General features: G+C 37.0%; 1 protein-coding gene and 1 pseudogene across 5 annotated transcripts in view; one reads left to right on the forward strand and one right to left on the reverse strand.

Moving 5' to 3' along the window:
* Window positions 1-25,519, forward strand: part of PIBF1 (progesterone immunomodulatory binding factor 1) — a 212,483-nt gene that overhangs the window by 144,836 nt on the left and 42,128 nt on the right. For 4 of the 5 annotated variants that reach the window (XR_004035579.2, XM_030838671.3, XM_060287868.1 and 1 more), the window contains one exon: window positions 1,628-1,730. Coding sequence is in view for 4 of the 5 variants with exons in the window: in XM_030838671.3 (XP_030694531.1) it covers window positions 1,628-1,730 (103 nt within the window). In the remaining variant the exon portion in view is untranslated. Of the gene's footprint in view, window positions 1-1,627; window positions 1,731-8,549; window positions 8,638-25,519 lie in introns of all 5 variants that reach the window. The other variant, XM_030838672.2, reaches the window with a different exon arrangement.
* On the reverse strand, window positions 12,389-24,065 carry LOC115843027 (small ubiquitin-related modifier 2 pseudogene; annotated as a pseudogene).

A 25,519-nucleotide genomic window follows, 5' to 3' on the forward strand; every position in this document is an offset into this window, starting at 1 on the left:
CATAAACATCAATTTATTAAATAAGAAATACAAATGTCTGACAAATGTAGAGATGTTTAACCTCACAAATTTAATTTAAAATAAGATTCTATTGTTTATATGTAAAGTTAGCAAAACTTTTAAAGATTGATATTGCCCAGTGTTGGCTAGGGCATAAAGAAACAGGAGGTCTTGTATAAAGTTCATTCACTGAACAGTTTATTACTGAACAGATTATTATTGTACCAGGTATTCTCCAAGGCACTTAGAATACGTTAGAAAACAAATTTTAAAAAAATTTCTGTCATTGGAGAACTTTCATTCTAGTTCATAGGAACTAGATATATCAATCTAGTTCCAATCTAGTTCATAGGAACTGAGCCTAGATGCGTACCGCAAAAAAAAAAAAATGACTGACAGAAAAACGGGACTGTGTCTTTTCCATCTCTGACTCCAACTGATTATTAAGGCAAAATCTTATGCCAGTTGAAAGGATAGGAATTTAGATATGAGCATATCTAAATAAGCTACCCAATTCACTGTATAACAAAAGAACTCATCTTTTTCATTTGGAATAACAAGTTCTTAGAAATAGATGTATAGGGTGACATTTAGCATTTTTTTTTTCAGAGTTTTGTATGAATTCCTTTATCTGATGTTAGGAAATATTTGAAATACAATGGAATTATTTCTGTCCTATAATTTCTTTTAGAACAAAAATATTTTACTTCTTGTCATTGTAAAACATCTGCCTTCTCAGTTTCTACAGATTTTGCAATTCAGAGATTAATGGGTTAAGTCATATAGAATATGAAAATGTGATAAATATTAAATTTTTAAGTTTCTGGAATTACAGAGAGGGGCTTTGGAGCAACATCTGTTCTCAACATTATTAGCAGATTTTTTAAAGAATTATGCCCCAGTGGTTAGTAGGGATGATTTTATGATTCTTATAGCTAAACCTTTTTTTCTTAATTATGTCTTAAAAGTAGAATTGGGACATTTTACATTTAATGTGATTTAAAATACTAAAGATTACACTCAATACAATAAGTTGTGATCATCTTGTGATGATCACAGTGTGATCTTTTAGTGGTTTCTTTTAATACAGAATTGTTGCCTTTACTGTTAGACATCTGTCTCCACTTTTCAGACATCTTTTCCATCTCTTTTTTCAATAGAAAATCTATTCAGTTGTGTTTTGTATTATAAAATGCATTATGTTGTCTGAGGAAAACACTGATGCTGTTAGTTACTGTTTCAACTAATTGCCTTATTTGTTTGTAAATGGTAAATTTTTATAAAAATGAAGAAAAGCTGTGAATTGCTTTCTTGCGGTCTTTTCAAGCAAGTATCATAATGTAACTTTCCACTTTTATAGCAAGGGCTAGAAACTATTACTGTGATAATCAGTATATCACAGTTACATTATTATGCAGATTTTTAATGTTGCTTTCAAATTTTGAGTTGTTGGGATATTGGTCTTCCACTGTTGACACCTGAAAATATTATTCGACTCCATATTTTTCCTGTTAATATTTAAGTATTATTAGGAAATGGTTAGTTTTCAAGCACACAAACACATTTTGAGTATTTGAGATAGTATTCCTCTTTTGTAAGCATTAATTTTCTTATTCCATTCTCCTAGTGTCCATTTGGCAAGAAGAGTGCTTCAGTTAGAAAAACGAAACTCGATGGTTCTAAAAGACCTGGAACATCAAAAGAACCAAGTAACACAGCTTTCACAAGAGGTAAATAACCTAAATAAAAGAAACACATATAAAGAACCACAGTGTTCATTTTAATTCCTTGTTACTCCTTTATGTATTTTCTGAGCAGTTTTAAAATAAGCTGTTTGCTAGTATAAGATGATTTTACAAGCTATGAAACTAACTTAATGGTAAAGCCTTATAAAACAACTTAAAGTGTATGGCAAAACCTAAGATCAAAAGAGAGATTAAATACCCAGACTAAATATAAATGCAGACTAGACAGACAAAGCTTTGATTTCTGCAAATATCAACTGGCAAAACAAGTTTGGCAAATTTTGGTAGCATTTTAAGTTTTTAACTAAAACCTCATTTTTAAAATAGATTTCTTTTTGCCTTCTTTGATAAAAAATCACTTATCTATTAAACACACTTGACTTGTTATACACTTAAGCTCTCACAGTCTTTGGTATATGATAGTTCCCAAATTATACTTATTCTTTAAAAATCAGATTCATAATTATTTTTCTTAGCATTCTATTGTATCATTTAAAGAATATATATACATTTTATATAGTATTTCCAATCTTCTTATTTAATCACTATCTAATTACACTTTATATTCTTCTAAAATTCAAGTAATGAAACAATTCAAACCAAAGATGCTACCTCCCTAGGGTTCTTTATTTCCTGAGCTTCAGCATAACAAGTTTCTCTGTGTTAATATTTTGGATCTTATAATAAAGGAACTTTAAAGGCATATATTAAAAATTATTAATACATACCATGTATTCTGCATTTGTTTTCCTACAGACCTATTCACATTTGTCTATTTGGTGCCTTCTATTTAATGTGCTTTTAATACTGTAACATTAGAAGGATCGTTATGCTCAAATTTCAAAAGACAAGAAGTATATCATGTGACGCCAGTACCTGACTCAGAGTTAATGCTCAAGGTGGAAGCAGTGTTGTGCTGGCCACTGTTAACAACAGGCTGTCCAGGCAGGGGTGTGAGGGATGGTTCTAATTTGTAGCATTTGCTTATATCTGTGGCATAAATATTCCCACCATGACTAACTTCAGGCCTCCAACATAACATTACTAAACACGGAGTAGAGAAAAGATGCTCAGTAGCAAACATGATGTTTCCACCACACAGATATTGTACAATAGACATGTAAACTGAAGAGCATAGATAATAGTAAAATTAAAATTGTTGAGTTTTTGAGTATTTGGGGTTTTTTAATAAAATTTGTTTTATTAAAATCTAAATAATTTTTAATAATAGTGATGTTTAACAACCAGCTCACAAAATTCCAAAAACTTTACCAGCCATCTCTCACAAACTGCTACAAGCCAGCTCCACTACTGGCTTGGAACTGGGTGGAACCATGGAAGGATATATAAATAAGTGAATTACTAAAGAAACAAATGAACCTCTGTTTGTTAATATATTCTAGATCCCTCGTGTTTGTTTTAATTTCAGAATAACCTATCAAAAATATTTCTCTTAAAAATATTAACATTCCTGTAAACTTATACATATGTCTTTATATTGCTTTTCTTAAAAACCATCTTCCTGAGCACTTCAGTTAATGAAACAAGAATTTCTAAATGGGACACACCCCTATACAAATTGTAGGGGAGAAGCATAAGAAATTAAGTGTTCTGGTAATGAAGTATAATTAACTTTGTGTGAGGCAATTTTTTAGAAAGCTGTTGGCATATTAGAAAAAGATGTAAATATTGAAATATCTGTCATATGAAATGGTATGATACCTGGAATTTGCTTTAAAATGTTCCATGAAAAGGTGAGGGGAGCTCAATAGATAAAACAAGAATCTCAAAATGTTGATAATGATTGAAGCTTGGTGACAGGTACATATAGATTCATTATTCAGTTCTGTACTTTTGTGTGTGTTTGAAATTTTTTCATAAGACATATGGAGAATCAGTACCCTAAATTAAAAGGTCTGTGCTGACTGTAGCATATAATTTTTCCCTTGAGATTGAAAAAAAAAGCGTTATAATTTGAAATATTCCATGGATTTTACTTTTGTCTGCCTCACAAAAATTGCTTGCTTAAATTGAAAAACAATGACATAAACTAATTAGCTGAAAGATGGTACTATTAGATTGCTTCTATACCAATAGACTATTCATGATAGATGGTGAAAAAAACAGAGAAGGAAAGTTTTTCAGAATCTGTATTTTTTTGAGCAGGTTATATATTTAAACTAGCTTGGAGTTTTTGAGAATAATATGGAGATGAAACTCAAATGACTGATATTAGAATTAACAATAATTTATATGCTATTCAAAATATGTCTGAGATTATACATAAATGAATTGCCAAAATTAAAGTGCTAAAAAATATTCAAAATGAAAACAAATACTCCTTTTATAGCAGCTTTATTGAGTCATAATTGATATAAACTAAATTGCACAAATTTAAGCTGTACAATATAACTTTCGACACGTATAACCATGAAACGATCACCAAAATGAAGGTAATGAATGCATGCGTCACCGCCAAAGAGCCCCTTAGGAATCTCTCTCTCCCAGCCCTCTCCACCCGCAACCTTGTCCCCAAGCAACCACTGATTTGCATTCTGTCACTGTAGATTAGTTTGCATTTCTTAGACTTTTATATAAATGGAATCAATATATACGTTATGTACATACATATACGCACACACGCACACACTACTTTTTTTAAGTCTTCTTTCATTCTGCAGAATTATTTCAAGATTTGTCCATAGTTCATTCCTTTTCATTGCTGAGTAACATTCCATTGTATGAATTTACAACAACTGTTCATCCATTCACCTGTTGGTAGATATTTTGGGTTATTTCCAGTTTTTATCTATTATAAATAAAGCTGATATGAACATCCATGTACAGGTCTTTATATGAACATATGCTTCTGTTTCTCTGGGGTAAATACCTGGGAGTGAAATAGCTGGATCATATAGTAGGTATCTAATGTTTTAAGAAACTGCCAAACTGTTTTCCAAATGTTCGTATTATTTACTCTTTCCACCAACAGCCTATGAAAGTTCTAGTTCCTCTACATCCTTGCAAAGACTTGATATGGTCAGTCTTTTTAAGTTCAGCCATTCTAATGGGTGTGTAGTGGTATCTCATTGTAGTTTTAATTTGCATTTCCCTAATGATTCATAATTGTTGAACATCTTTTCATGTGCTTCTTTGCCCTTTGTTGTTTCTTATTGGGAGAAGTGTTCAAATTTTTTGCTCATTATATCAGATTGTTTTCCTATTATTGAGTTTTGAGAATTATTTGTATATTCTAGATACAAGTCTCTTATCAGCTATATGATTTGCAAATATTTTCTCCCCCTCCATGGCCTGTCTTCCCATTTCTTTAACAGTGTTTTTTGAAAAGCAGAAGTTTTTATCTTGTCCATTTTTTCAGTTCATTCTTTTTTGGACTGCGTTTTGGGTGTTGTATCTAAAATATCTTTACCTAACTCAGGGCCACAGTGTTTTTATATGTGTTTTCCTTTTTTTTTTTTTTTTTTGTGGTACGCGGGCCTCTCACTGTTGTGACCTTTCCCGTTGCGGAGCACAGGCTCCAGACGCGCAGGCTCAGTGGCCATGGCTCACGGGCCCAGCCGCTCCGCGGCATGTGGGATCTTCCCGGACCGGCGCACGAACCCGTGTCCCCTGCATCGGCAGGCAGACTCTCAGCCACTGTGCCACCAGGGAAGCCCTGTGATCCATTTTTAACGTTTGTTAAGTGTGTAAGATATAGATTGAACTTCATTTATTTGCATATTAAAACCAAATTGTTCTAATATCGTTTGTTGAAAAAAGACCCTTGTTGAAAATCAGTTTAAAAATCTGTGTGAGTCTGTTTCTGGACTCTCTGTCTGTTCCAATTATCTCTTTGTCTTTCTTTATGACAGTACCACACCATCTTGATTACTGTAGCTTTATAATGTCTTGAAATTAGGTGGCACTGGTCCTCCAACTCTGTTCAGGTTCAAAGCTTTTTGGCTATTCTGTGTCCCTTTCATTTCCATATGAATTCTATAATCATTTTTACAAAAAAAAAAAGCTCTCTGTGATTTTGATTGGGATTGCATTGAGTCTGTGGATGAAATGAGGAAAATTGGCATCTTAATAATATGAATATTATGACCATGAACCCATTATATCTTTCCATTTATTTAGATCTTCTTTAATTTCTCTTAGTGGTGTTATTTTTTAGTGTTTATTTTAAAGTTTCACATCTTTTGACTAGTGTTAACAGGGTATGTGTTTTTCCATCCTTTAACTTTTAACTTGTTTATGTCTTACAGTTGTCTTATAGGCAGCATATATAATTGTATCTTGCTTTTTTATCCAGTCTGACAAAATACAACTTTTAACTGGAGTTTGGAGAACGTTTACATTTAATGTGTTTATTGTTACGGTTATTTTTAAGTCTGTTATCTTGCTATTTGTTTTTTATTTGTCCTAGCTATCCTTCCCCCCTCCCTTTTATTTCCTTGCCCTCTTTTGGATTAACTGAATATTTTTTATCACTTTATCTCACTTTATCTCATTGTTGGCTGATTGGCAGTAGCTCTTTGTTATTATAGTGGTTGCTTGAGATTATACTATATACATCTTTAACTTATCACCACCCAGTTTCATGTCATACTTTACTACCCCATGCATAGATTAAAAACTGTACCATAATACGTACTTTCCTATGTCCCCACCCAGCCTTTGTGTGCCCATTGTTACATATTCTATTTATACATGTATAAGCCTCACATTAAATTGCTATCATTTTTACTTTATCTTTTAAAGAAGTATAATAATATGAAGAAAATGTATTACATTTAACCAAATAGTTACCATGACCTGTGTTCTTTATTCCTTTGTGTAAATCCAAATTTCTACCTGGCATCACATTGCTTCTGATTCATCTACTTCTTTTAACAATACTTATAGAGCAGGTCTGCTGGTGATGAGTTCTTTTCACTTCTGTATGTTACAAAAAGTTATTTTACCTTTTTGTTGTTTTGTTGTTTGGTTTTTTCTCTTTTTTTTTTTTTTTTACATTTCTATCTATTCTTAACAAAAGTAAAGATTAAAACATATTTCTCTTGTTATGCTACTATGGCCAAATAGACTGAAAGGGTTCACTCTTTTTTATTGGAGTAAAATTCACCATTTTAACCATTTTAAATTGTACAATTCAGTGGCTTTTGTTGTGTTTGTAATGTACAACCATCATCACTATTTAGTTAGAGAACATTCCCATCACCCAGAAGGAAACCCTGTACACACTAAGCACTCACTCCCCAGTCTCCTCTCCCTCCAGCCCCTGGAAACCACTAATGTGCTTTCTGTCTCTATGGATTTGCCTGTTCTACATACTTCATATAAATGGAATCATACAATATGTGACCTTTTGTGTCTGGCTTCTCCCATTTAGTGTAATGTTTTCAAGGTTCATTCATGTTGCACCATCTGTCAGTACTTTATCCCTTTTTATGACTGAATAATATTCCATTGTACAAATATATCACATTTTGTTCATCAGTTAATGGACATTTATTGTTTCCATCATTTGGTTACTGTACATAGTGCTACTATGAGCATTCATGTACAATTTTTTTGTTTGTTTGAACATGTGTTTTCAGTTCTTATGGGTATATACCTAAGTAGTAGAATTGTTGGATCACACAATAACTTCTGTTTAACTTTTTGAGGAACCACGAAACTTTTTCACAGCAACTGCACCATTTTACATTCCCATCAGCAATGTCCAGGGTTCCAATTTCTCACATCCTCGCCAATGCTCATTTTTCATTTTTTTGTGTTTTTCTAAATTCTAGCCGTCCTAGTGGCTGTGAAGTGGTGTCTTGTAGTGATTTCTACTTGCATTAACCTTATAACTAATGATGTTAAGCATTGTTTTGTGTTCTTATTGGCCATTTGTATATCTTCTTTGGAGAAATGTCTGCTGAAGTTCTTTGCCTATTTTTAAATTGAGTTGTTTGTCTTTTTGTTGTTGAGTCATAAGAGTTCATTATATATTCTGGATATTAAATCCTTTTAGCTATATGATTTTCAGATATTTTCTCTCGTTCTGTGAGCTGTCTTTTACTTTCTTGTTAGTTCATTCAATCACAAAAGTTTTTAATTTTGATGAAGTTGAAGTTATCTGTCTTTTCTTAAGTTTCGTGGCCTTCGCCTTTGGGAGTTTTTGTTTTGCAACTTGAATTTTTATTTTTGCTTTTTTCATTTTACTTTTTAATTATTTTTAATAAAAATTGTATATGTTTAAGGTGTACAACATGATGATACATATAATGATTATGACAGTCAAGCTAATTAACATACCTATCTCTTCACATACTTACCTTGTGTGTGTGTGTGTGTGTGTGTGTGTGTGTGGTGTGAGCATCTCACTATAATGTACTATACATAATACTGTATAATACTGTGTATAATGTATAATACTATACGTGAGGTAGTAAAATATGACATGAAACTGGATGGTGGTAAGTTAAAGATATATGTAGTATAATCTCAAGCACCTGAAGTCTACTCTTGTAGCAGATTTCCAGATATATCACATTTTGTTTATCCATTCATCCCTTGATGGCCATTTGGGTCATTTCCATCTTTTGGCTGTGAATAGTGCTGCTATGAACATTTGAGGACAACCACCCTATACTTAACTACCTATTTTAATTTTTTTTTGAGTATACACCTAAGAATTGCTGGGTTCATCTTTGTTTTGTTTGTTTGTTTGTTTTCATCTTTGTTTTTGAGAGATATTTTTCCTAGGTAAAGAATTCAAGGTTGACTTTTTTTCCCTCTCTCTCTCTTTTTCAGTACTTGAAAGATGTTGCTCCACTCTCGTCTAGTTTACATTGTTTTTACCAAGAAATATGCTGTCATCTGTACCTTTGTTCCTCTCTAGGTAATGTGTCTTATTTTTCTAGCTGCTTTAAGATTTTCTTTTTTTCACTAGCTTTAAGCAATTTGATTAAGATGTGGCCTGCTGTTGTTTTCTTCATGTTTCTTGTGGTTGAGATTTGTCAAACTTCTTTCCTCCGTAAGATCATCAAATTTGGAAATGTTTCAGCCGTTCTTTCTTCAAATGTTTTTTCTGTCCTACCCTCTCTCATCCCTTTGGAGACTCCATTACACATATATTTGGCTGCTTGAAGTTGTCCTACAATAGAACAAACGATGTTCTGTTCAATTTTTGCAGGCTTTTTTTTTTTCCTTTCCTTTTGAATAGTTTCTCTAACTAAGTCTTCAATTCCACTAAGTTTTTCTTCTCCAATATGTAATCTGCTGTTAATCCAGTCCACTATGGTTTTCATCTCAGATATTATAGTTTTCATTTCTAGAAGTTCAATTTGGATCTCTTTTGTATCTTCCAGGTTTCTATTTAACCTTTTCAAAGTTTATTTTCTTGAGCATATGAAATACAGTTTCAATAACTGTTTTGTTATCCTCATCTAGTAATTCTGTTATTGTGTCATTTCTTGATTGGTTTCAATTATATTGATTTATCTCATTATATAGCATATTGCCCTGCTTCTTTGCATGCCTATAAGTTTTTATAAGCTTTTTTCTCAGACATGATTAAGTTTCTTGGAAAACTTTTTGTCCTTTCAAGTCTTGCTTTTATAAACAAAGAAGTGTTCATCTTAAGGCTAATTGTTTTCCCTACTGCTGAGACCAAAGTCTTTTAGTTACTATACCCCATGTCCTGTGAATTAGTAGGTTTCTTACTTTGGCTGGTGGGAACAGTACAATTCCTGGCCTGTGTGATCTTCAGAGATTGTTCCTCCTAATCTTTTCAGTGGTTCTGTCTCAGTCTCTCGTAGCTTCTTTACACACATGCACTGTTCAGTGCCCATGTGAATACTCAAATTTTAGTGTTCTTTCTCTGTGCAGCTCTTTTATTCAGCACTCTGCCATGTGAACTGTAGCCACCTTAAGTTCTTCTTCTAGCAGCAGCTCCTTAATTCAAGGAGTTTGGCAGGCTCTGCCTTGATTCTCTCTCCCTGCACCATGGCCTGGAAACTCTCTCCATGCAGTAAACTGGAGCAGTTGTGGGGCTGGGCTCACTTTGTTTCCCATGTCTCAGGGGTCACTGTCCTTCAATGCTTGATGTCCAGTGTCTTCAGACCATTGCTTCATTAGTTGGCCCAGTGTAAAAGAGAAGAAAGTTAATTGGCTTCCTTTTTTGTGTGTATGTATATGTCCACCTAATTCTCAAGAAACCACCAAGTTAAGAGTGTCGATGTGGAGTTTATTAAACAGTAGAAAATCTAGGCTAAATCATAAATTATGCCACATTACTACCAACAAGAATTGGTCTTCCTTCACCTCCTTACTCCAGATTCTTGCTCTTTCTCTTTCTAGTCATTCAGTAAATATTTATCAAACTCCCACTGTATTCAACCACTGATAAACAAAGGAGGCATGGTCTTGCCCTCTTAGGGTATACACCCTTTTTCACAAAGGCCTTGTCCTCTAGTGTAAGCACTTACAGATTTATCTGTTATAGCTAACTTAATTTTAGAAAACTTATTTAGAAAAGGACATGCACAATCTCAAGTGACCAAATGGATTGAGTTGCCTGGAGTTTTGTACTTAGGAGGCACTTAATGCAATCCAGGTAATTTGTTACAAAAGTTTAGATTGCTAGATTTTTTTTTTTTTTTTTTTTTTTTTTGGTGGGGTGCGCAGGCCTCTCACTGTTGTGGCCTCTCCCGTTGCGCAGCACAGGCTCTGGACGCACAGGCTCAGCGGCCATGGCTCACGGGCGCAGCTGCTCCGTGGCATGTGGGATCTTTCCAGACCGGGGCACGAACCCATGTCCCCTGCATCGGCAGGCAGACTCTCAACCACTGCGCCACCAGGGAAGCCCTAGATTTTTTTTGAATAGATCTTTATTGGAGTATAATTGCTTCACAATACTGTGTTAGTTTCTGTTGCACAACAAAGCAAATCAACCATATGCATACACGTCCCCATATCCCCTCCCTCTTGAGCCTCCCTCCCATCTTCCCTATCCCACCCCTCTAGGTCATCACAAAGCACGGAGCCGATCTCCCTGTGCTGTGCTGCTGCTTCCCACCAGCCAACTATTTTACATTCGGTAGTGTATATATGTCGATGCTACTCTCACTTAGCCTCAGCTTCATCCTCCCACCCCATGTCCTCAAGTCCATTCTCTATGTCTATCTCTTTATTCCTGCCCTGGAACTAGGTTCAGCAGTACCATTTTTTTTTTTTAGATTCCATATATATGCGTTAGCATACAGTATTTTGTTTTTCTCTTTCTGACTTACTTCACTCTGTATGACAGATTCTAGGTCCATCCACCTCACTACAAATAACTCAATTTCATTTCTTTTTATGGCTGAGTAATATTCCATTGTATATATGTGCCACATCTTCTTTATCCACTCATCTGTCGATGGACATTTAGGTTGGTTCCATGTCCTGGCTATTGTAAACAGTGCTGCAGTGAACATTTTGGTACATGACTCTTTTTGAATTATGGTTTTCTCAGGGTATATACCCTGTAGTGGGATTGCTGGGTCATATGGTAGTTCTATTTTTAGTTTTTTAAGGAACCTCAATACTGTTTTCCATAGTGGTTGTATCAATTTACATTCCCACCAAGAGTGCAGGAGGGTTCCCTTTTCACCACACCCTTTCAAGTAATTATTGTTTCTAGATTTTTTAAAAAAAAAAAGAAGTTTATTTAAACAAACAGATGCTTGACTTGAAGGGAAAACTATCTAGGATTCATTTATTTTAGAGTAATTTATCCCTACTTAAAGACAGATTGCCCTGCATGTAACAGCTACGTACAAAAAAGTTATAAAATTGTCCTTGGTTTTACAATGATAAATGAAAAACATTAAAATTCTCCAATCGAACAACGTATGCAATAATTTTTATGTTCTTTTTTTGTTAAACAGTGAGAGCAAAATATCTTACTGGAATATAAAGATAAGAGCAGGGCTTCCCTGGTGGCGCAGTGGTTAAGAATCCACCTGCCAATGCAGGGGACACGGGTTCGAGCCCTGGTCCGGGAAGATCCCACATGCTGTGGAGCTACTAAGCCCGTGCGCCACAACTACTGAGCCAGCTCTCTAGAGCCCGTGAGCCACAACTACTGAGCCCATGTGCCAGAACTACTGAGCCTGTGCTGTAGAGCCTATGCTCTGCAACGAGAAGCCACCACAATGAGAAGCCCACGCACTGCAATGAAGAGTAGCCCCCGCTCTCCGCAACTAGAGAAAGCCCACGCACAGCAACGAAGACCCAATACAGCCAAAAATAAATAAATAAATAATTTTTTTAAAAAAAAAGATAAGAGCGGATGAGCATGCCACTAATGGAGAAAAGGGGGTATCTTCACAGAACCAGTATTTTTCCCCATTCCATCTCCATTTGATGTCAATCAAAACATACCATTGGCCATTTAGTTAAAAAAAAAAAAAAGCAATATGCTTGTGCACATATACCAGTTACTTTATGTATAAAAATAAAGGAATGGGGAAGGGGAAAAATGAAAGAATAGAGAAACTATACTGTAGTAGCCAGGATGTGGTGGAACCAAATTGCTGTTTTCTAATTGAGAGTGTCTTCTTGGTCGGGAGGAACAGAACTCTGGAGTAAAGTAGCAGGTTCCCTTTTTAGTAGACACCTCCTGTCTGCTGCTGGAGCACATCAATTGTATCTTCAGCCTCCATTTCCAGCTGCAGGTGTGTCTGTTTCATTGATTGGCTGCCTGTTAAATTGGAATCTGATCTGACTCATTGACAAACCCTATCATTCACAATAGGCCTTCATTAGTTTACTAAGTGGTGTATGCCTCTTAATCTTCAACTGCACCACAGAACCATCCTGCCCCGTCACCTTCAAATTAATACGATCGTTGTTCTCAGTCTTGACTCCTTCCTTGGACTTTTCATGGGCCACGGCGAGCGCCGGAGCCTCCTCTGCTGCCGCTTCCCAAAAGAGGTACCAGGTCCGCACCGAACGAGCACACAAGCAGCACCAAGAGGGCTGTTTCTAGATTTTTTGATGATGGCCATTCTGACCAGCGTGAGGTGATACCTCATTGTAGTTTTGATTTGCATTTCTCTAATAATTAGTGACGTTGAGCATCTTTTCATGTGCCTTTTGGCCATCTGTATGTCTTCCTTGGTGAAATGTATACTTAGGTCTTCTGCCCGTTTTTTAACTGGATTGTTTGTTTTTTTGATATTGAGCTCCGTGAGCTGTTTGTATATTTTGGAGATCAATCCTTTGTCTGTTGTTTCATTTGCAAATATTGTCTCCCATTGTGAGGGTTATCTTTTTGTCTTGTTTATGGTTTCCTTTAGATTGCTAGATTTAAGAGAGACTTCAAGATGCATAGGTAGAATAAAGTAGATCTATATGTATTAACTTTAAAGAACATTCATACTATCTTGATAAATATTTTTAAAAGTAAGATTGCAGAATAATATTGTGTTCCTCCATTTGGGTTTTAATGTGTGTGTGTATGTGAGTGTGTGTGTAGGGGGTAGGGTTGTGTTTCTGTTAAAACGTAGAGAAAGGGCTTCCCTGGTGGCGCAGTGGTTGAGAGTCCGCCTGCCGATGCAGGGGACACGGGTTCGTGTCCCGGTCCGAGAGGATCCCACGTGCCGTGGAGCGGCTGGGCCCGTGAGCCATGGCCGCTGAGCCTGCGCGCCCGGAGCCTGTGCTGCGCAACGGGAGAGGCCACAACAGTGAGAGGCCCGCGTACCACAAAAAAAAAAAAAAAAAAAAAAGTAGAGAAAAAGTTTAGAAAACATACAACTGTCATGCCAGGGGCTTACAAGTACCACTATTCACGCATTATGAATATAAAATCAGCTTTATTTGATAAACTTACAATCAAAGAATTAACAGAGCATACACCATCACCCAAGTTATCTTCCCACAGATAGGTGTGCTTAGGCGTAGCAGAGAAGGTCTGGATGCACCACATAAAGGGATCTGATAGAGATCCCCAAACACTGTGCACATTTAAAGTGGAAGAGAGTAGGGAGCATCTAGGTGACTGTGTAACAGTGGAAGAGGGAACCTCTAGAACTTACCGCCTATCAGCCTATTCTAGTAGTAGGAAGTGAGCCTCCAGGACCATCCATGTCTGTCTCTCTGACATCAAGCAGTGGTACCACTGGGATTGGGAGTAGAAGCGAGGAACTAATTTTCACGGTATTTTTTTTTTTTTTTTTTTTTTTTTTTTTTTTTGCGGTACGCGGGCCTCTCACTGTTGTGGCCCCTCCCGTTGCGGAGCACAGGCTCTGGACGCGCAGGCTCAGTGGCCATAGCTCACAGGCCCAGCCACTCCGCGGCACATAGCATCTTCCCCGACCAGGGCACGAACCTGTATCCCCTGCATCGGCAGGCGGACTCTCAACCACTGCGCCACCAGGGAAGCCCCTGTATTTTTTAATTGTTGGGATTTATTCCAACTCACATAAGATTTTTCAAAGGCATAGATTTGGCAACCAACGCATTATCGAACTCATAATAGGTATAATATAAATGTTGATTCATTAGCTCGATCATTGACCTAACCCATCCACCAAACATAGGTAGATGTATAAAGATTATGAAAATAAGTGGTAAAATTTTTTCTAATGTATCTGTAAACAAGGATTACATTCCAACAATATTGTTTGTACCCAAAATCTAACTGCCAAGTAAGTATATACATACATATACTTGGAGACCCATACATACACACCTAAATGTGCTTATGATGTATGCATGGAAATACTTGGAGTGATGCACTCCAAAAGAAATCATTGATGTTGGTTATTATTGGAGAGGAGGTACTGAGGTTCTAGGATGGATGGAAGAGATCCTTTCAGTTAATATTCCTCCTCTGTAGTTTGAATTAGTTACTGCGTACATGTGGTATTCCCTCTCTCTCTCCCTTTCTTCCTCACCTTCTCCATTCATTATCAAGAGCAAGTATATTAAAGGAATATGGAAATGTTACAGCATCCCAGTAAAGGGATTTACTATAGGAAAAATTCAGAAGCATCTAAAAACATAACATGTGATTTGAAAGCTTCAAGACTGAGAAAAGGAGATAGCAAGGGTATCTAATGTATGCTCAGACAAGGAAAAATTATGTGGCAGAAGGCGTTCGTGCTTTATGGAGTCTTTGTAATACTTGCCTGTGTGTTCTAGTATCTACTAGTGACCTTGGGAAACATGATTTCCACAAACATAGTAAACATAAGTATCTAGATGAGTAAAACATTTGCCTCTGTCCTTTGAGTTACCTGACGCTAGTAATGCAGGGTGTGTTCTGCCAGCATCCTCAGTGAGCCCAGTCCCTTGGAAGGAGTCTATAGTACACACGACTCCTACAGCCCCGCCTCAGCGTTTTAAAGGAGGATATTCACGTGCCAACCCCAGCCCTAAAACTTCAAGGTCAGCCTTTCCCACCATATTTCTAGCATTCCATTGGCACAATAAAAAACTCCACTATTTTACGTACTAAAGAATAAAAGCGGGGATGCTGCCAGTTAAACTGTGATGCAATGCTTTATTATCACTTTAATTTTAATTTTAGGCAAACATTCCTTTAGTCTTTAGGCAGTGATTTTTATCATACATTACACAACTTTTTCTCTATGCTTTTCTTCTAACACAAACTTTGTTTCAATGCCAAATCACGTTGTAATCTTTATGAAGACACTTGAAATGGTGGCTAAACTCAACCTATGAAGGATTATCCATACTCAGAACTCAATTGAAATCACAGTATAAACAGCTACGACCAAATTTCTTCATGTGCAAGCATGTGCAAGCATGACCTTTCCTATGAAAACCTTTCCATTTTCATTTCATAGGAAAGGTGAAAAATAGTGTGATTTATTGGGTCCCATTGCCTCCCAAGGTGTTTTCCTGAAAACTTGTTGATACATAAAATTCCTTTAATAAAGAACAGTGCTTTTATTTCACCATTAGAAATACAAGGCTTAAAAAGTAAACACTTGGATGAGGTACTGTGTTGCCTACAATTTTTTAAATTTAGCAAATGCAGTTTAATTCATCAGTCCATCAAAAGTCTTTCTTCCAACCAGAACTGTCCTCCCTACTGTAGATCATGATTTCCTATTTTAAAATGTCCATTGCCTCCCAATGTCCAGATTCTTTAGCATGGCATAGAAGACCAATTTGACCCTAACCTACTTGTCGTCCTCATTTTCTGTTACCCTCCCTTCCCCAGGCCCTTGCTTGCAGCTGCCTTCTCCGCCAGGTAATGTGTCTTTTGCTCCTGCCCCACCACTTTATTATCCTGCTACTTCTCAGTCTCCTTCGTTTCCTTTTGTTCCTCTGTTCCGTAACTGTCAGCGTGCCCCCGAGTTCTGTCCTGGCACTGTTTTCTTCTTACTAAGATGCACGTCTTACCTCATCTTGTTCTGTGGCTTCAGCTACCACCCGCAATAAATCTTTTTGTTTTAACCTTTTTTTAGTAAGTCAGTTGTGTATGGGCTAAGTATAGATAATCATAATTCAAAGAGTACAGAAGGAGTATTCAGCAAATACCAAGTCCTCCCCGCTCTTTTCACATCATCTCTGAACGTCTCTCTACTCAACCTCCTGCGTTAGTGGTACTGACTGGGTACAACCTCTTATACCATCTCTCATCTGAATTATTTTAGTAACCATCTGTTCCGCCTTACTCTATTCTTTAAGCCCTCCACCTTGTTGCCAGAGTGCTGTTTCTAAATATAAATCTGATTTTGTTTCTCCCACAGTCAGAGTTGTTTGTTTCCTAAGAATAATGATATATAAGACCGTCCATTATCCAGCCCCTGCCCACCTACCCAGTTTCATCTTACATCACACACACACACACACACACACACACACACACACACACACACACACACACATACACACTCTCACTCATTACACCATGCTCCCTCCATACGTAACTACTTGTCCTTTACTTGTAATTCTCCAAGCACTCTATGCTATTTTGTGTCTCCATGCTTTTGCACATTCTGGTGTCTGCCCAGCACACGCTTGTCTAAATCACAGATACTTGTCTTTCAAGATCAATTTCAAGTAATCACCTACTCTTTTAAGCCTTTTCTGAACCCCAGGTAAAAATGACTTATGTATCCCCATGATACCAAATATACCTATACACACACACACACACACACACACACACAATTGTTGACATGGCTGTCTATAAGCTTTATAAGGGGAGGGACTCTGTTTTTATTGGTCTGGGTATTTCTCCCATTTAGTACATTTCTTGTTTCTAGTAGGTAGTAAATAGACATTTGTTGAAGGATTAGTTTTGGGTTTTTATGGGACAAAGTATATTAAAGTATTGAGGTATACTAGAATGAACTTGAAGCAGAGTGGAGATCCCAACCAAGAAGGCCAAAGAATGACAGTGAAATCAGAGCTGCTAATCAGAGAAAAAAAGAAAACCTTACAGTATCACAGACTCTACCACATGCTTTCTGTTATATATGGAACCAGAAGTCAGTATATATCATCTCTACCCACCACCACCATGAAAAAAAATACTTCAATTGCATGGGATCCGTAGAATCATCAACCTTTATTAAAAACACTGGGGAGTTTTTTCTTTTGCTTTGTTTTGTTTTAGGGTGAAAGGGAAATAAAACCAATAGCTAAGATGAGTAATAAAAAGATATAATAAAGGTTAAGAACGTCTTACATGTCTGTAGCGCTTAAATGTTGCTATATTCACTTACCATTGGATTATGAAAGCCATAGGCTTTCAAGTAAGGCAGACTGGCTTACATGACTCTAGGCAAGTTATTTATCCTCTGTAAGCCTCAATTTTTCAACCTGTAAGGTGGGAATAATAATACTGTATATATGTTTGCCCCAAGAATTAGAGATAACCCAATCTAAGATAAGCATTTAGCACGCTGACATGTTAATCACTCAGTAAATGCTGACAGTTTTGTTGTTTGTTTGGTTTTTGTCCTATATGTCATTATATTTCACCTGGCCATGGTATTGATGAAATAAGTATTTTATTAATAAAGGTGGCATTTTTTAAAAGAAATAGTAGTTCCAGAATTGGAGTAACTTATGCTTATTTTGCCTATATGGAAATATTCAGAGTGAACTATTCGAATGAATTTTAACACAATATAGTAAGATTTGTTAATGATAATTAATTTCTGTGAAGACGTACATGGTATTAAAACTGCAATTAAAGAGTAATCAGTTGCTCTTCTCAAATGAAAAAGTATATATATATATATATATATATATTTTTTTTTTTTTTTTTTTTTTTTTTTTATGGTACGCGGGCCTCTCACTGTTGTGGCCTCTCCCGTTGCGGAGCACAGGCTCCAGACGCGCAGGCTCAGTGGCCATGGCTCACGGGCCCAGCCGCTCCGCGGCATGTGGGATCTTCCCGGACCAGGGCACGAACCCGTGTCCCCTGCATCGGCAGGCGGACTCTCAACCACTGCGCCACCAGGGAAGCCCGAAAAAGTATATTTAATTGCATACAAACTTAGCATTTTAGGAGAAGTGTGCAAAACTGCATATTTTAAAACTAATAAAAACTTCAAATTAACTAGAATTGTTCAGTTTAAATTAGAGAACATGAATTACTGATAAAATTCAACTAATTTGTTGAATCATTATATAGAAAAGCAAGAGTTAAGCAATAATAATATGTAATAAGATAATTAAGATAAACATTATTTAACAGCACTGATAACATAGTCTTTATTATAAATATTTAAGTAAATACTTTATTAAAATCAAATTATGTGAATAGATAATAATAATAAAGGCTAGCAATTTTGAGTGCTTACTTAATACTAGTGGTACTATGGTGTGAAACCATAGAAATGTTCCTTGGGCTAACTGAAATCTTCAGAGTGTGAGACCCATGAGTTTACCAGCCTGCCAGGCTTCCTGAGGCCTGAAAGAAGTTCTTGTGACTGAGTGGACTTCATTAGATTGCCAAGTGTATCAGAGAAGAATCAGAGAATCAGAAAAGTGACTCAAATGCAAAGTCTATTCAGTTCATTCAGGTTCCTGATGGATATGCTGTTGGCCTAGTTAGCATATTGAGTACTGTAACACATGGTCCCTTCACTCTTCAGATCTAAAATTTTCACTTAGTGATCAAGCCCTCAGAAAACTGGCTACAAAGTTGACCTGAGACTGATTTGGATTGGGACTGATTTGAATATAAATCTGGTCCTTTATAATTAAAGATGTAACTACCACCTGGACAAATATCTTTCATATTTTTTTGACCATGACCTGTAGTAAGAAATGCATATTACATAGCAACCCAGTACATATGTATGTATGTGTATTTGCTTGTGTGTGTGTGTGTGTGTGTATATGTATATAGGTATGTGTGTGTATCTGAAATGATTTTCCCATCACAGTGAATACCCTTACCACGTGTAGCACCTTCTATTCATTGCTATTTTGTTCTGTTTCTTTTTTCTTTTTTTTAATACGGCTTGCAACCCACAAAGTGCAAACACTCATCTGGACAGATATGTAACACATTTTTTTCTCCTTATGGAAGCCTTCTTGAGAAATCAGTTTAGGGGTTGAAAAGAGAAGAAAGGTGAAAAAGTAAGAATGAGTAAAGCATGTTAGAGAGATAGGGAGTCATCTGGTGTGACTGTCGTATAAAAACCTGTAATGCTTCCCAGTTGTATGTATCCACCATCTCCAGGAGCAATGCTAATCTAATCTCTCATTTTGAATTAATAGTGTCATGGTGAAGCAATTGTTAATATGTTTCCATATTTTTGTCCTGCCCCTTTTCAATCTGTTTTTTCAGTTTGTTCAAGACTGCCCCTTGAACAATCTTGAACAAATTTACTGTGGTTTCTCCCGTTGGTTGGAATTAGTACCATTTACAAATATGAATAATTTCAGTCTGTAACTCTCCACCAAATTATTTATAATTCATATGTATGACCATGACTCAGAGAACCCCACTATTTTCCTTCTTTATCTAGGGAAGTAGTCAGGCTTCATCTTCACAAAAAGGCAACCCTCTCATTCCATGGTGGTTCCCTTCTTAAAATAAATCTTGTTTTACACTTTACTGAGTTTTTTTGAAGGCCTTATATCCATGTTTTAACATTTTTATCACTAAATCACAGACATTATTCTTGACAAACTCCAATAAATAGCAGGATTTTCCATTATAGAAACGATGTTACTTTTCCCCCAAATAAATTTGTATCCCTATGGCTCTTCACACAAGAAAGGACTGTGTAGGAAAAATTTATGAAGGTAATGTTATTGTAAAATGTCTTAGTCTATTCCATGTCATTTAACACAGCCTAAGAAATAAACTATTTAGGGACTTCCTAAATAGTGCAGTGGTTAAGAATCCACCTGCCAACGCAGGGAACATGGGTTCTAGCCCTGGTCCAGGAAGATCCCAAATGCCACCGACCAACTAAGCCTGTGCGCCACAACTACTGAGCCTGTGTGCCACAACTACTGAAGCCCGCGTGCCTAGAGCCCATGCTCCGCAGCAAGAGAAGCCACCGCAATGAAGAGTAGCCCCTGGGCTTCCCTGGTGACGCAGTGGTTGAGAGTCCGCCTGCCGATGCAGGGGACACGGGTTCGTGCCCCAGTCCGGGAAGATCCCACATGCCATGGAGCAGCTGGGCCCGTGAGCCATGGCCGCTGAGCCTGTGCGTCTGGAGCCTGTGCTCCACAACGGGAGAGGCCACAACAGTGAGAGGCCCGCGTACCGCAAAAAAAAAAAAAAAAAAAAAAAAAAGTAGCCCCTGCTCCCCACGACTAGAGAAAGCCCGCGCTCAGCAATGAAGACCCAACACAGCCAAAAATAAGTAAATTAATTTTTTTAAAAAATTAAAAAGGAAAAGAAGAAATAAACTAAGTAAGTGACTTTGTCAAATGTTAGGTAGTATTTATATGAAATTCAGTCTTACAGTTAATATTTATTGAACGCCTACTATGTGCTGGGCACTGTTCTAAGCCCTGGGAATAATCAGTGGATAAAACAAACAAAAATTCCTGCCCTTTGGAGCTTATGTTCTACTGGGATTAGAAACAAGGATTTGTTCCAAGTAAAATATATTCTCAATTAGAACTTAAGTTGTATGAAGAAAGTAAAGCAGGAAAGAGGATAGCGACTGTTGCTGCCTATAGTTCTAGCCAAATGGGCACAAGAAAGACATAAAATGAATGCCATGGTTCTTGTATATCTTCTGAAAGTGACCAAAGCAGCAAGGAAAGTGGCTCTAGCTTGAAAGTCCCACATGAACAGAGGTGCCCGGGTAGAAGCAATCAGATATTTTTAGCATGGAAGAATGGCTATGAAGCATATTTCTTTGTGGTAAATTGGCCACATTTCTTTACTGTTTGTCTGTGTGCATATACATGCAAGCTTTTAGTCCACGTTCTTTATTTTGGGAATAAAGGGTAAGGGAAAGGAATTCTTATCTCTTCACATTTTGGGCTAGTCTTACATAATACTGCTTTCTTTTCTGTTATCGAGAGGCAATGATGAATATTGGCGAAGCACGTGATACTGGAGCCAGACCCACTGGGTTAAAATCTCATTTTTGGTAACTTACAAGTTGTAAAAGTTGGATAAGTTGTTTAACCCCTCTGTGCCTCATTTTCCTCATTTGTAAAATATTAAGTTCCAAATAAAATGTTCTATTGAAATTTGATCAAATGAGTGGATTACTTTTAGTTTTGAAGACAGATTGTTTTGTAACATTTAATACAGAAAAAAAAACAAAAGCAAGGCAGAAGGAGAAAAAGTAACTTTTAAAAACAGACAAAGACATTCTGAAAAGACTACTTACTGTATGGTTCCAACTAAATGACATTCTGGAAAAGGCGAAACTTATGGAGACAGTAACAAGATCAGTGGTTGCCAGGAAATAATAGACAGAGCTACAGGGGATTTTTAGGGCTGTGAAAATATTCTTTATGATATAAACAGTGGATACATGGGATTACGGTTGGTCCTCCATATCCACAGATTCCACATTCACGGATTCAACCAACTGCAGGTCAAAAATATTCAGGAAAATGTCTGGAAAGTTCTAAGAAGCAAAACTTGAATTTGCTCACACCAGCAACTATTTACATAGTATTTACATTGTCTTTGCAACTATTCACATAGTATTTGCAATTATTTACATAGCATTTACATTGTATTAGGTATTATAAGTAATCTAGAGATGATTTAAAGTATATGGGAGGATATGTGTTGGTTATATGCAAATACTATGCCATCATATATATTTTTTTTAATTTATTTATTTTATTTATTTATTTTTGGCTGTGTTGGGTCTTCATTGCAGCACGCGGGCTCTCTCTAGTTGCGGTGAGCGGGTGCTACTCTTCGTGGCAGTGTACGGGCCTCTCACTGCAGTGGCCTCTCCCGTTGCGGAGCACAGGCTCCAGGCACGCAGGCTTCAGTAGTTGTGGCACACGGGCTCAGTAGTTGTGGCTCGCGGGCTCTAGAGTGCAGGCTTAGTAGTTGTGGTGCACAGGCTTAGTTGCTCGATGGCATATAGGATCCTCCCAGACCAGGGCTTGAACCCGTGTCCCCTGCATTGGCAGGCGGACTCCCAACCACTGCGCCATCCAGGAAACCCAACCATCATATTTTATATAAGGGACTTGAGCATCCTCGGATATTAGTATCCATGGGGGGTCCTGGAGCCAATCCCCTGTGGATACCAAGGGACGAGTGTACATTTGTCAAAACCCATAGAATATACAGCACCAAGAGTGAACGCTAATGTAAACTGTGGACTTCTGGTGATAATGGTGTGTCAGTGTAGGTTCATTAATTGTAACAAATGGTGATGACTGTGGGGTTGTGGGAAGGCAGAGAATATGTGGGGCTCTCTGTACTTTTGCTCAATTTTGCTGTGAACCTCAAACTGCTCTAACAAAAGAAAAAAACAGAGACATGAAAGAGAATGAAATCTGAGAACCACAGAGAAAAGATAGGAGGAAAGGAAAGGAAGGAGTGAGGAAGATGTCAGTGACTCACTTTTCTGTGAAGGTAACTGTGGCCACCTTTTGTCACTTGTGCGATTTGGCAGTCCTTAAAGCTATTTTTGTTGGTAGCAGGAAAATACCCCCGGGAAAGTAACATTGTCTAGAGAAAAATTAACTTCTTGACATAGACAACAGAACTTACTTTTTTGTAATGTTAAGGAATTTGGGAGAGACTTCGTTTTCTCTGTGTGTCTGTGTATTTCATGTGGTACATCACTCCTTGTGAAGTTAGTGTTACATATTTTATGGATGCACACTATGTAATGTGACTGGACATGAGGAATAATTAAATTGTTGATGGGTAATAGTTTCATAAAGATTTAAAGTGAAGAGGCTGTTGGAACAAACAGTATTCATAGGTAATATGTGACATAATCAAAACACAATACCAGAAATTGCCCTTAACGTGTATAAATTTTCATTAATTATTGTCATTCTGTCTCTTATTTTTTGAGGTTCTGATGTAGAATTATATAGAAATTAACCTTTTTATTTTAGTAATGATGAACATATATTTACCATACAAAGGTCTGATTCATTACGTGGACAAAACATTAACTTTAATTGTAGTAACAGCTCTGTGTCTAACCTTGCCAAGTGCTTAAACCAAGATGTCTTTGTTATAGTTCATTCTGGAAAAAAATTCAATTACATGGATCCAGGACAATATACTAGAATTTATTCTTTAAGCCATCTTTTTAAAGGTTCACATACCAGGTCATATGAATGTGTGTGTGTGCGCGTGTGTGCACCAAATGCCAGCCACCACTGAAGAAAAACAATGACTTATTTATAAATTATATTCTGTTTACACATCAAACAAATAATATAATTGTTTAAACTTTTTCCCTTACTGGTGTGCCTTGATAATTCATAAATGACTATAATTTTTTTCTTTCAAGAGCTATTACAAATCACACTATAAATCCCTCCTTCCCCATCAGCATTGTTGTACAAGTGAACCACATTAAAATGAATTTCTCAGGGGCAACTTTGAGGGGGAAAGAAATTTAAAGCACTTGATCTTGAAAATTCCATTCTCTGACACTATAATCACCGGTCCTTCCAGCTCTCCCAGTCCTTCCAGCTCTACCAGTCCTTTCATTCCCAGTAAATCTGTGCTTTATTTGTACTCATTAGGAGTCCCAGACTCATAAACTCTTCGCATTTCCAATCTGTCAAGCCCCTCCTGGCTCCACTTTGCCTCCTAACCCAGCCTTGGACCTTATCAACCATCTGAGCACTACATTCATGAGCACTCGCCATTGCTTCGTTGCCAGATTCATCCATCAGGCTTTTCTTGACATTCCCACCTTTAGCCTAGTATCTTACAATCAGGTAGTTACTCTATCAACATTTAATGAAAGGGAGGAGAGGAGAGAAAATTCTTTGATTCTGTGTTAACGTACTGAAAATTTCTTGTGGAAATTTGTTACTTTTGCTGCTTGGAAGCATAACAGATTCATGTTGTTGAACATCAACAAGGCCCTCATTCCTGTTGCCCGGTATTTTTATTTTTCTGTATCTATCCTATTTCCCATTATCTTTATTGCAGGTCACTTCCACTTCCCCAAACCATCAATTCCATCATATATCTTTTCATTATTACAGTTAAATCATCTAAATTTATTTTCCTGAGTCTTTTTCACCCAGGGATTTTTTAGTCTCTTCCCTTACTTTTTTTCCCCTGTGGTCCCTCTTCAACAAATGAGCACGAGTGCACGTGTTCGTGTGCGTGTTAACATACATAACTTTCAAAACTTAACCGTTCTCTCTGTTCTTAATTCCTTCTGCTCTCTCCCCTCTTCCTTCATCTATGCCCTTCCTCAGTGATCACCAATGACTTCCTCATTGTCAGTATTCTCGTCTCAGTCCCCTGATCTCTCTGTGGCATGACATTATAGATATTATAGATATTCTAGAAATTTTGTCCTCTCTTTGCTTTGCAACACCGTTCTCCCTCATATGGCTCTTTAGTCTTCTTAGCTGATATAGTCATCTTCTTCTAGACCTGGAATGTAGGTGTCCCTCATTGTCTGCCCTTTGCTCTGTTCTTACACCTCAGTGGTGGTTCTCAAATGTTAGTGAGTGTAAGAATCATCTAAGATTTTTGTTGAAAATGCAGGTTTCTAAATCCTGCCCTCAGAGACTGTGATTAAGTAGGTCCAGAATGAAGCCCAGGAATCTGCATTTTTAACAGGCTATTCTTGTGACTCTAATAAAAGTGATACAGAAAAGAAATAATCCTCTGCCGTCCTATGTACTCCTGTGACTTCAGTCATCACTTCCACACTGATTACTTTCAAATATTTTAACATCCTCCTCTCATGAATTTCTCCTTATTATCTGGACCATACTCAGGACCAGCACAGGGTTGACAATCAATGAGTATGCGCTTGCTTTTGGTTATTAAAATAATAGAATATTTGCACAAATATTTGTAAAACAGATGTTGCCCTCAGCCCACAAGTGTCATTCTGCCACCACTATCCGTCTGTCCTTGTCCCTCTCCTAAGATCTTCTAGACCTCCCCATCTTCTGGCAACAAAAAAGTAACACCTAGAACCACAGAGTTTCTTCAGGATCCTGCCCCAGTGCAAAGGCTGACATCCTAATTGGTGACTTGTATCCATTAAATATTACCCCTGTTGAAGATGATGATGTCATTAACCATATAGGAACCTAGGAGAAGAAGCCAGCGTTAATGGGGAGGACGGCAA

This window comes from Globicephala melas, chromosome 18, assembly GCF_963455315.2.
Source record: "Globicephala melas chromosome 18, mGloMel1.2, whole genome shotgun sequence".
NCBI lineage: Eukaryota > Metazoa > Chordata > Mammalia > Artiodactyla > Delphinidae > Globicephala > Globicephala melas.